This window comes from Cucurbita pepo, chromosome LG01 (assembly GCF_002806865.2).
Source record: "Cucurbita pepo subsp. pepo cultivar mu-cu-16 chromosome LG01, ASM280686v2, whole genome shotgun sequence".
Lineage (NCBI taxonomy): Eukaryota > Viridiplantae > Streptophyta > Magnoliopsida > Cucurbitales > Cucurbitaceae > Cucurbita > Cucurbita pepo.
In genome coordinates, this window is record NC_036638.1 from 4,234,861 (window position 1) to 4,246,840 (window position 11,980).

An 11,980-nucleotide genomic window follows, 5' to 3' on the forward strand; every position below is an offset into this window, starting at 1 on the left:
TTTTCTTTTTTAAAGTAAAAATAAATTGATTTTTTTTTTATTTTAGGTTTTTTATATAGAATATAAGTGGACATCGAAATTTGGGCCAATTTTTTTTTTTTGAATTTTCAAAATACCCGTTTGTCTTTAAATTGGTAAATGATAATCATTCTACTCTTACGTGCAAATGAGAGTGATATGAATAGCTATTACTTATACGAATGAGGTGGTTTAACTAAAACAATTTCATGTTGAGCGAGACAAACATACTAAAATGATCTATGTTGGTTTATGAAAATAGTCTTCACTCTTATGAGTAATCTTGTAAATAATATGATTATGTAATAAGTCACGATATATAGAATTTGGGTTTCAAATCCCGACTCACCTGTTGAGTTTGGGTTGAGCATAAGGCATTACACTGTGTTTATCTTGATTCCCAGCTCAATCTGTCTAACTTTCAATAGAGTTTCAATTTTTGAATACTTTTACTGCTTTTACTATTAACAAAAAAAAAAAAAAAAAAAAAAAAAAAAAAAAAAAAAAAAANTGTTTAGATGAGACGTGGATTGTAAGGTGTAAAAGAAAATTCATGTAGGGACTTTTAAAAATAAGACGAAATTTCTATTTGCATCCAAAAAAACTTTTTTCCAATTTCAATTTTGGGATAGGGACCTTACGGTTCTTTTTCTTTTCTACAAAATTATATGATAATATTTATGTGACATTCAATGTTTTATTTTTGTTAGTTTTTTTTTTCTTTCGTCAAAGTAAAGTTTTTTAAAAATTGTGATTTTGGAATAGAAAAAAATATGCTTAAAAATGATAATAAAAAAATAATTATGTAATTTTTAATTGGATAGAATATAAGTTTTATAAGAGATGTTCGTAATTGTTCCTATCTCCAGTTTTAATTTCTATTCTAATAAAATTCTCTTCAAGTTTCCATCGGAAATAGAGATAATTCGAGTTACCTGATAAATAATTTTATCTTTTACGAGTCAATTTAAGCATAATTCAGTAAAGCTGGACGAGGGGGCTAACCTCCTATCACATGAAGACGATGGGTTGTTCCATTCCGGCAGGTTTGAGGTCCACAACCTCCTCCTGTAGTCCATTCCTAAACGTCATCTTCCACACCTTCTTTCTTCTTCTTCATCGACGTGTAACCCATACGGGACCCCTAACCCAAGAAAAAGAAAATAAAAAAAAGTACCTTTTTACAGTTATCTCCTTCATTCGCATATTCCGCCATTTTCACGCTCTGTTCCGTTCTCATGGAGCGCGACGACCCACAACATCATCACCATTCACTACTGGGGTGTCTCTTTCTCTCTTCCCCCCCCGCCACCACATCTTTCGACGCGTGTCCATTCCGCCCTTCCTAATTCCTCTATAAATCCGGAGCTTCCGCTTCAAGCGGGGAGCACCGCACCAACATTCTCGAGGCTTCGTTGAGCGATTGAGAAAAAAGAAAGAAAGAAAGAAAGAAACAGGAGGTGTTAACAGCCGAGAAAAAGGGAACACACCTTCTTCTTTCTTCTTCTTCTTCTTCTTCTTCCTTCTCTTTCTGTTCTTCTTTGCCCTAACTGAGTTTTGTTCGGTCGGCTACAATGTTTATCGACAGCTTTAAGGTTGAATCCCCCAATGTTAAGTACACCCATGATGAGATTCATTCCGTGTACAATTACGAAACCACTGAGCTCCTTCATGAGAACAGAAGCGGGACTTATCAGTGGATCGTTAAGCCCAAATCTGTTCAATATGAATTCAAAACCGATATCCGTGTCCCCAAATTAGGGTTTGCTTTTCTTTAACCTCTCTCTCTCTCTCTCTCTCTCTCTCTCTCTCTCTCTCTGTTTTTCTTGTGTTCTTCCTTTTCTTTGTGTTCTTACTTATGAATTTGATAGGATGATGCTCGTTGGATGGGGTGGAAATAATGGCTCTACTCTTACTGCAGGCATCATAGCCAACCGGGAGTAAGCTTTCCTTTTCGATTTTGGTCTTCAATTTTATATAAAATAGTTTTAATATAATATTGTGGATGATGGGTCCTATTTTTCAGAGGAATCTCTTGGGCAACCAAGGATAAAGTTCAACAAGCCAATTATTTTGGCTCTTTAACGCAAGCATCATCCATCAGAGTTGGCTCTATTGATGGCGAGGAGATTTATGCTCCATTTAAGAGCCTCCTACCCATGGTAATTACATCAGAACATTCAATATCTGCTTTTAAAACAAAAACATTGGAGGTTATAGTAATTGTTTTATGCTTTAAATATGTGGCAGGTTAATCCTGATGATATTGTGTTTGGAGGGTGGGACATAAGTGACATGAACTTGGCTGACGCTATGGCCAGATCTAAGGTCCTTGATATTGATCTGCAAAAGCAATTGAGACCCTACATGGAGTCCATGGTTCCTCTACCTGGAATCTTTGATCCTGATTTTGTTGCTGCGAATCAGACCTCACGAGCCAATAACGTTGTAAAAGGCACCAAGAAAGAACAAGTCCAGCAAATCATTAAGGATATTAGGTAATATATACCTTTTTAGTATATGTCAGTTCAAAATCTTAAATTTGAAGTTTTTCATAATAATAAGCTGATTGTGTTCTAATTTATTAGGGAATTCAAGGAGAAGAGTAAAGTGGACAGAGTTGTAGTGCTGTGGACTGCCAACACAGAGAGGTACAGTAATGTGATTGTGGGGCTAAATGACACAATAGAAAATCTTATGGCTTCTGTGGACAAAAACGAGTCGGAGATATCTCCTTCCACCCTCTATGCAATTGCTTGTGTCCTTGAAAATGTCCCTTTCATCAATGGTAGCCCACAGAACACTTTTGTCCCAGGTACCCCTTTTTCTTAATCTTCCATAAAACTTGCTACTTTTTACCTTTTTCAATTCCTTTTCGAGCCGAATTCACTGAAATTCATGGGATCTTGTTAACAGGGTTGATTGACTTAGCCATTCATAGAAATAGTTTGATTGGAGGGGATGATTTTAAGAGTGGTCAGACCAAGATGAAATCTGTGCTTGTAGATTTTCTTGTTGGTGCTGGTATTAAGGTACCTGGATTCTGTTGATTGAACTTTGTGATCTGATCATGTCATAAAAATTTGGGTGTTCTTAAAAATATGTTGACTTTGTTGTCGTCAGCCAACATCTATAGTGAGCTACAACCATCTGGGAAACAACGATGGAATGAACCTATCAGCCCCTCAAACATTCAGATCCAAGGAGATCTCAAAGAGTAATGTTGTGGATGACATGGTCTCCAGCAATGGCATCCTCTTTGAGCCTGGCGAGCACCCTGACCATGTGGTGGTCATCAAGGTATAATCCTTAAGATTTCCGAAGATTTGTGAATACAGATATGAATATCTTATGAACTGTTGAAAGTTATGAAATTTTGTTAAATCCTCCCTGGTTTTGGAATGGAAATTTTCAGTATGTTCCTTACGTGGGGGACAGTAAGAGGGCCATGGATGAGTACACCTCGGAGATATTCATGGGTGGGAAAAGCACCATAGTGTTGCACAACACTTGCGAGGATTCTCTCTTAGCCGCTCCTATCATACTCGATTTGGTTCTTCTTGCTGAACTCAGCACTCGTATTCAATTCAAGGCTGAAGGAGAGGTCAGTTTTGATTCTCTAAGCCATTTTTGTTTGCCATTTTGAAATGACTCTAAAACGCAACTGAATTGGGTTTGTGTAGGGAAAGTTTCACTCTTTCCACCCTGTGGCCACCATCCTCAGTTACCTTACAAAGGCTCCTCTTGTAAGTTTTTACACAATCACTTGCCTTCTGAAATCATGAACTTTCATCGTTGAACGTATTTCTGACTCGAAAATGGCAATAACAGGTTCCACCGGGCACACCCGTGGTGAACGCTCTGTCGAAGCAGCGTGCGATGCTGGAGAATATAATGAGAGCTTGTGTTGGGTTGGCACCTGAGAACAACATGATTTTGGAGTACAAGTGAAGTGCGAGGAAGTTTGAGTTTGATAGGCTAATTGATTTTCTGGTGTATAAGTTTGTGAAAAGTATGCAATTAGTTTGGGCTTTTGGGGAAGCCATGTCTGTAATGGAATTACTGATATTTATAAATAAATAGGTTTTTGTGTTTTTTATGTTCTTGTGTTCTTCATAAGGAACCTATACTTCCAAGGACTCCAAATGGGCTTTACATCTGACACCACAAAATGTGACCAATAATTTGAGTGAAGAAGACAATAAAAGTGGTCCATGGCCAAATGCTACCTTTTGATGCCCAAACACAATGGTAAAAGGATTCCTTACCAGTACCACTTGCTTGATAGTGACTTTAAAATTTTCTTCCAAAACGTTTGGAATTTTGTAATGATTGTATTCGTGATGCATGTTGTTCGTTTACCAATTTACTTACTTAAGAAGATAGGGGGAAATTGCACACTGTTTATCATAAACGCTTTGATGCATAAGTGTGTGGGTCGGATTGGCCCAAGATGTGGCTTCCTTAAGGCCTATTTGAGCCCTAAGTATGGTTGGATTGGACTCCAGCTCCAAGTGTGTAGCTAGGCTCAAGGTTGGGTTAGCCTTAACCTGGTAAGCTCGAGGCCTATTTAGGCCCGAGTCCACTTCCATTTTCAACTTTTTGGTTCTACCGGTCATATTGAAAAATTGTTATACACTCAAACGTATTTTAACTCGAACATAAAAGATGAAATGAAAAGGAACAAAAAATAAAAAACGTTAGTCAGCTTTTAAGTTTATGTATATGAAATTCACAAGTTCGAGCAGCAAGATTCATAATCATTCATAGTAAGTTTCCTTGTTTTTGTGATGGCACAAACTTGCACGTTTTCTTTTTTACATTCAAACAAATACAATACTTTTAAAGCGCCGCCACAGTCTCATCTTTCTTTAGCTCGGCCGCCACCGCCGCCGGCAGTAGTGCACTTCTCTTGTTCCATACTCTGCTGTCTGCACTCCATGCTGCAAAAAGCAGTATCTCCCCTGCATATCAACAACTAAAAATCAAGTTTATGGAGGTTTACATAAGAAAAATGGATATAATTGATTCATACATACATGTACATGTAAATGTCACGGGCGGGTGAGAGACGGCGTTGACAGAAGGAGCAAGTACGTAGAAAGTGAAGAGAAGAATTTTGGGAGAGACTTCTCCGGCCTCTCGGTGACGCGAAGGCAAAGGTGTGATTCATCACATCATGCTCAAGACGAGAAATTTCTCTGGTGTCCGGATTTTGATCATCGTACGGCTGTTGACCCTTTTCCTGCCTGACATCCACCGTGATTCTCGATACACTCGCCGTTCTCTTAATCTGCGGCCGTGGGTTCCCCAGTAACATCTTCACACACAGACAGAGACAGAGGCAGGGGATGGAATAAGAAGATGAAGGGGAATGAATCATTATAAACAAACAAAAAAGGGTATGTTACAAGTTTGTGTTTTTTTTCAAAAAATATAATTTTAAATCAGAATGTATCTAAATGTATAGTCTTTGAAGTTAGTTTATTAATTTTTTTTTAAAAAACTGATATGATAATTTGAAGGGTTCATGAGAGAAAGGGAGTGAACAAATGTGGGCCGTTGGATGGATGATGAGATGGAAGAAGACAAGTCCACATCTTAATCTTATGCTACATGATTATATTGCATTTGGCATATAAGATAACAATTTTATATTATTTTCCTAGTGTGGATAGGATATTTATATTTATTTATTAAATGATTGAAGCAATTTATTATTTAGAGTTTAAAATGAATTGAATTATTGAAGGAAGATACAAGTAATGTTTGAAATTTAATAAATTTGAATAAATTGATTTGATAATCATTCCAATGTTTCACTTAAGATAATTACATTGGATAGGCCTAACTACTCGACTTTTGATATCTTGATATTAATTTGTATATTATTCATCTTTCTTTTGCAGTAATTTTAGGATGAAGTTTGAAACAATAGATTTGAAGAAGTCCATAATGTTATAGCTTTTCAATGGGATCTCACACAGTTCTATTCCTTCAAGGGAACAATCCTAACTCTCAAATTCTTATCTCAAACAAAAGAACCAAATCGAAACTACAAGCATTGGTACATACCGAACCGAGGTAGTCGGGAAAAATGGTCATTCTTCCTTGCCCATGGCCATCAAGAACTCTCCTTCACACACGACTTCGCCTCCGACGTATGCCTTCCCTTCCATTTTCGCAATTCCAAACTTCTTCTGCAACTTAACAAGAGTCATTCGCATGACCAATGTGTCCCCCGCAATCACGGGTTTGCGGAACCTTACTTTGTCAATTCCAGCGAAGAAGAAATTGTCGCGAGAGCCTCCTACTTCTGGTTGCAGCATGACCAGACCGCCTACTTGAGCCATTGCCTGCAAACCAAGCATTAAGAGAGCTTTATGTACCATAACAACAAGGACATCATATCTAGGGATATTAATGAATGAAGGATGGATACACAAGTCCCCTGTTCCGACAGTGATGTCTCATTTCAATGGGAGAGTGATTATAATATGTTAAGGTCTTCTCCTCGCATCAACAGTACCCCGGTTAGGATCACTCAACTCACACACTCGATCTATATGAAGAGCATGAAAAACAAAATCGAGAAGATGCAAGGAGAAATATACATGGAGACCGAAATGCAAAACTCCACGGCAAATAGAGTTTACTTACAGATGACTTCAAGTATACAAATAAGATAACCCATTTTAAAAACTAAATAGGAGAGGAATATCAAGCTCCAAAGATGCAATCATAGGCTCATAGCAACCTTCAAATTCTAAGTGACAGTTTCAACTTCATGATTTTGGTGAAAACTATCCCTTTTAACTTGTTTGGTCAAGGCTAGAGCAAAGTTCCCTTCTTGGCAACAAACTTGCAGGACTAGCCTATAAGGTCAAAAAAGCTAGCATCCGTTCAAGATGACTTAGGTGAGGGTCACTTTACCATTGCCTTAATGTCGGAAGGGTCTGCAGATACCAAATCATATGTCCTAAGCTACTCAATTCGGTAGAGAACAAAAGAACGTTTCATTCAGTTGGCAATAAGATGGTGGTCACAACCACCTCTAAAACATTTACGAAATGATGCGCACGTACCTGAACAGCGGGGCTATAAACTTTGAAATGGCCGAAATAACTGATCTACCCTATTCTCTAAATGCCTCATCAGAGTATTAACACTGATATCCCAACTATATACTAATAAGCTGCAAATCCTCTATACAGACACTAATTTATCAAAAAAAGAAAAAACCTCTCTTCACAGTCAACCAATCCACCCTAATTTTCATTTGTGGCAAAACTGCAACCAAGTGCAAAGATAACTGTTCTCAAACAATTAGTAATTTCTCAAAACAGTTCACAGAATATTCATCAAAAGAAACAGTAAATGAAACATTTCGCAGATGAGTGAAAAGATTCTCAAGCAAAATAGGATTTCATCCTCTTCATCAACGCTAAAGGAATTCATCCTTCATGTTCTTAGGTCCTATATGATCATCAACTAAACTGAGAAAGAAACCTTCCAATTTCCAACCTTGTGCGAGAAGTTTCCTCCTATGAATAGGACATGGAAACCAGCAAAAAAATCCTTGCATAGGTAAACCACGTTTTCGAAGTTCTGACTCCAAAAATTCCTGATTGCCACAATCTATTACCATCTTTAGGTACTAATCAGAAGAGAAATTGGTTCGTGTTCAACACTAGGAAACATTTCTGAGCTTGTCCTTGAAACAAGGCAGACTCATGCAGGTTATCTCTGAATGGAGAGGTTGTGTAATACACAGTGACACAGAAATGGTGCAAGTCAATTTCCAAAAAGTTCCTCAACTGATTTTTCTTCGAATTCTCTTTGATCACATGTTTTTTAATCTTCACGCCTTCCATACATTTGTTTCTTGAAAGTCTATCATGAAATAGAGTTCGCACGGTTTCATTTTTGGTTTTCATAGTTGGTTTTCGTTATTTGGCTAGCCTCCTTTATCAGTGAAGGGTTAGTTTCTTTATCATTAAAAAAATTAACAACTAACAAATAAGGATCATGTTTCAAGAAACAAATGCAAAATCCAATTAATTTTCGATCAAAGATTTATTGGTCAACTAGAAACCCAACTACAAATTACTGAACAAAGAGAAACCCAACTACAAAAGCTAATTAAAAACTGCACCCAACTACTTGTCTCCAATCAGAGTAGGGAACAAAATAGTGATTCCCTTTTACTCCATGAAGGCGGGGTGCATACTTCACTGACATCCAAACCCGTCTTAGTATCACTCACCACTCCATTTCTATCCAAATATTAAAAGTTTTTGCTGTTTGTAATTATAATTCATAAATTCAAAAAGAGTTCATTTCACAGAGAGTAAACAGATCAACAATTCCACTTAATCCCACAATTTCAGTTTAAAGCTTTAGAAATTACCTCAACCATGAGAACACCGGGCATGATGGGTCTTTCGGGGAAGTGCCCAGGAAAAAAGTTATCATTAATAGTAACATTCTTTATAGCAACAGCCGAAACCCCAGGATTGTATTCAATCACTCTATCCACTAAAAGAAACGGGAACCTACAGCAGAACAAAACACAATGCATAAGAAAGAAATACAAGAATCTTCAAAACCCCATACACTCACAAACACACAAGGAATTTTAACGAATACCTGTGGGGCAAGATATTGCGAATCTCATTGATATCCATGACAGTAGGAAAAGCAGGAAACCCTGAGGAGAGAATCAAATCAGATAAGAAAAAAACAAGAAAACCCCTCAATTTCAAATTAGAAAGAGAGCTCACTCTTTTCAATGGGAACATCTAGTTTCCCTTCAATGGGATCGGCGTGGACGTCGGCATTGAGAGAGCAGCGGACAGTGGGAAGCTTATTGGAAGGAAAAGAAAGAGAAGGAGATCTGAAGAAGGAAACAGAGGTTGGTGGAGGAAGGAGGCATCTGGGTTTGTTCAGGGATGGTGTATTGGTGAAGGAGATGAGCGAATTGGAGGTGGCAGCCATTGATGGGGATGAGAGGAAACTGTGAGCGGAGAGTTCAAAGCAAGAGGAGTTAACGATGTTGGAGAGTTGGGGTGAGGAGGTTGGGGCAAATTTGAAAAAGCGCTCAAATCCAACCTACACGCTTCGGTCATGTGGACAAGTGAACGCTAACGTGTTCTTGGTTGGACTAATTAAAACCATAACTGATAAGGTCCAATTCACATTGAAATTTTGAAGATAGGAGGCCACACAAACATACATGTTCTTGGTTGCACTAAAAACTTCAAAACATTTAGATCCATAAATTCGTGTAAAAAGGAGGCCCAAAATTAGGTTCAATTGGACTAGGCTTTCAAAGTGAACAACAAAATAGGCCCATTAACCGCCTTTGCTCTTGCTCCATGAATGAGGGCTTCCAAAATACATATAATCTCGACATAATCTCGACATTTCTCTATGACATAGTCATGTTATATACTCTTCACAGACCAACACGAGTTCTTCCAGCATGCATCCTAAGAAAACTTTTAGAAAGTCACCTAACATACAATTGCTTTAAATAGAGCACACTTAAGCATGAAGTTTCTATGATTGAATTGCGGAAAACGAATATACACAATTTATACCATTTATGACCACTCAAAGTAAAACTCTAAGTTAGCATGAAAGAAATAGGAAGGTTGAGTTGATGCATAAATAAAGAAAGTCAGAATTTTAGTCCAAAGCCGACACAAAACATTTGATGTTTTTAAGTGCATTTTCCAATAAATCTGGCAAACGCACTAAGATGAGGCATGAGAGAAATGGAAGCTCTTTGTCTGAGGCAGGGTTTATTTCTTGGTGGACTATAATTTCATGCGATCATTCTCTGCTAGGTACATTCAAACCAAACTTCCCCATCACAGTTGGCAGGTTGCTGGTCGATGTTTCCAATGGCGGAATCTTCCGTTTCTTCTTTTATTTGACCCCAAACTGGTGGATCCACTCATCATTCCTTTTCAAATTCTACGTGAACAAGAACAAACTTCAAGAACAAACTTCAAGAACAAAAGGGAGAGGTCTGATGATGATGATGATGATGATGTACTTACGGTCCAACTTGGCGGTTGCAGCTGAAAGCATGAGGTGCAGAAGAAAAATGGATAAAGCCCATCAAAACATTGCCACTCGCTTCCTTCATAATACCCCAAATTCTGTTGTTTTAAGGACCACTGGGAGCTTGGACGGACTTCCCTGTCTTTACTTTTGTGTCATCTTCTGTTTTAATTTTGACCAATTTTTTTTTAATTTAAATCCCAAACCTCCACGTTGCTTGCAAATGTCACATACAATACTACTTTTCTGTCATACCTGCTCTTTATCCCCCATCTCATCATCTTCCCAACAATGGAATGTCAACCAAAATATCATTTCGTTTCTCGTGGACTCACCAACTCTTTTCGCTAAAAATGAAATAAGGATTACTAAGTTCCCCTCTCCATCAAGCCCGTCAACAAGACACTTGTCGGAGGAAGTCTAGACCCTCTCCATAGTAAACGTATTTTAAAACTATGAAGCTGTTGACGATACTATAATAAGTCAAAGCGAACAATACCTTACTAGTAGTTTCTAACTCTCGTTGTATCATAACCCTACAACATTGAGAAAACATATTAATAGACAAATTCATCATTCATCTCACTCGACACTACTTTAATTAATATGTTAGATCATAATATGCGATATTAATTTGAGTATCTTTAGTCGACAATAAATTGATAGTGCACAAAGAAGTTTTGTTATTCGAGATTCTTTTATCCCCTGGCCATCGAGATCACTAGCTAAAACTAGTTAAACATTCCATCCCACTTTTTTTTAGATAGAGGACGTTGTGTCACCCAGATGCAAAGTTGGATTTAGATCACGAGCTTGGTTTGTACTTTTCCCAACTCAACGACGTTACTATTTATAAAAGTACAATATATATTTGATATTCGGTTCTATCTTGGCATTGTACTCGACAGCATATATCTAGCTCGATTGAGATATGGTTGTATATTATTCCCAAAACTATTTGATGCTTTCTTTTACAATACGCATCTCAAAATAATGATATACAGCCCATGTATATAATTTGAAATTTAAGTTCGTACAAATATCTTAGCTTGTTTGGATGCTAAATTATTGGAATATAGAATAATAATAATAATAATAATAATAAAACATTTTAACAAAAGAGAGGAGAAGAAAAATAATATATTCTTCTGAGTGGTGCTTCGAGAAATCCTGATTTGGAATATATTTATAAATATATTATATGAATAATAAAATAAATTCTTGGCCCTCTTTTATTCTTTGTCTACTACAACTAAATTCCTGTATATATATATTTTAAAATCGTATTCATAATTTCAGCATTATACACCAATGTTTGAAGTATAAGAGATTTGATCCCACGTCCTCCCTTGAAAAAAAACAAGTAACACGTGATTTGAATATTTTAAAAAATACTCAGTAAACGACCCCACTAGGAAGGCAAGTAAATGCATACACAAACAATCATTACGGAGACTCATCGTTTCATTTGGGAGCTTTGAACTTCGTTTTCCAGTTTGAACTAAAAATTGGATATATAGTACTCATCTACACACGGCATAAATAGCTTAGGTTGAAGTCATTAATCGACCTTGTCTACCTAACATTCATAATTATAGTTTGGCTTAGACTACGGGTTGTCAAATTGGTTCGAGCGATACTAGGTTTAGACGACGGGTAGTGTACATGTTTCGGCCAGCTAGGCGGGTTTGTTTTTGCATCTTTTTTTACTAACTTTTGGTGGGCTATTTTTGAGTATGATAATATTAGTTTATATTTGAGTTATTTTGCATATAGGTGAATAAAAAAGGTTAACCTAAAGCCATGGACAAACCACCTACATCAAATCACTCATGCTAGCTCACCCTAACTCTAAAAAGGCTTCAATAATTAAGATTCTTAAACATAATTT

At 37.0% G+C, this 11,980-nt stretch overlaps 3 protein-coding genes across 3 annotated transcripts; 1 reads left to right on the forward strand and 2 right to left on the reverse strand.

Moving 5' to 3' along the window:
- Positions 1-1,284: 1,284 nt before the first annotated feature.
- LOC111803477 (inositol-3-phosphate synthase) lies at positions 1,285-4,117 on the forward strand. The gene is made up of 10 exons (XM_023687902.1): positions 1,285-1,780; positions 1,890-1,958; positions 2,045-2,180; positions 2,269-2,516; positions 2,607-2,833; positions 2,935-3,050; positions 3,142-3,318; positions 3,434-3,622; positions 3,702-3,764; positions 3,850-4,117. Exons 1-10 carry the CDS (start codon positions 1,593-1,595, stop codon positions 3,967-3,969), a joined length of 1,533 nt encoding a protein of 510 aa, XP_023543670.1. The 5' UTR covers positions 1,285-1,592; the 3' UTR covers positions 3,970-4,117.
- A 627-nt stretch (positions 4,118-4,744) lies between these two features.
- LOC111778163 (protein MARD1-like) lies at positions 4,745-5,407 on the reverse strand. Its single transcript, XM_023657845.1, has 2 exons — positions 5,058-5,407; positions 4,745-4,982 (listed from the first exon to the last, which is right to left on the reverse strand). The coding sequence occupies exons 1-2, from the start codon at positions 5,399-5,401 to the stop codon at positions 4,880-4,882; spliced, it is 447 nt and encodes a 148-aa protein (XP_023513613.1). The 5' UTR covers positions 5,402-5,407; the 3' UTR covers positions 4,745-4,879.
- A 531-nt stretch (positions 5,408-5,938) lies between these two features.
- On the reverse strand, positions 5,939-9,377 carry LOC111778171 (3-hydroxyacyl-[acyl-carrier-protein] dehydratase FabZ-like; the record flags this gene model as incomplete). Its single annotated transcript, XM_023657856.1, is given in 4 exon segments — positions 5,939-6,374; positions 8,429-8,573; positions 8,668-8,728; positions 8,802-9,377. Coding segments are annotated over 4 exon segments (675 nt in total). The 3' UTR covers positions 5,939-6,119.
- Between the last annotated feature and the right edge of the window lie 2,603 nt (positions 9,378-11,980).

What these genes read in the sequence shown, in the direction of transcription:
- LOC111803477 (XM_023687902.1), top strand. Translation starts at nt 1,593, where the DNA reads ATGTTTATCGACAGCTTTAAGGTTGAATCCCCCAATGTTAAGTACACC. An exon ending in TTAAGAGCCTCCTACCCATG is followed by an intron (nt 2,181 to 2,268) that starts GTAATTACATCA and finishes AATATGTGGCAG; the next exon opens with GTTAATCCTGATGATATTGT. An exon ending in CAAATCATTAAGGATATTAG is followed by an intron (nt 2,517 to 2,606) that starts GTAATATATACC and finishes CTAATTTATTAG; the next exon opens with GGAATTCAAGGAGAAGAGTA.
- LOC111778163 (XM_023657845.1), bottom strand. Translation starts at nt 5,401, where the DNA reads ATGATTCATTCCCCTTCATCTTCTTATTCCATCCCCTGCCTCTGTCTC. An exon ending in CGTGACATTTACATGTACAT is followed by an intron (nt 4,983 to 5,057) that starts GTATGTATGAAT and finishes GTTGATATGCAG; the next exon opens with GGGAGATACTGCTTTTTGCA.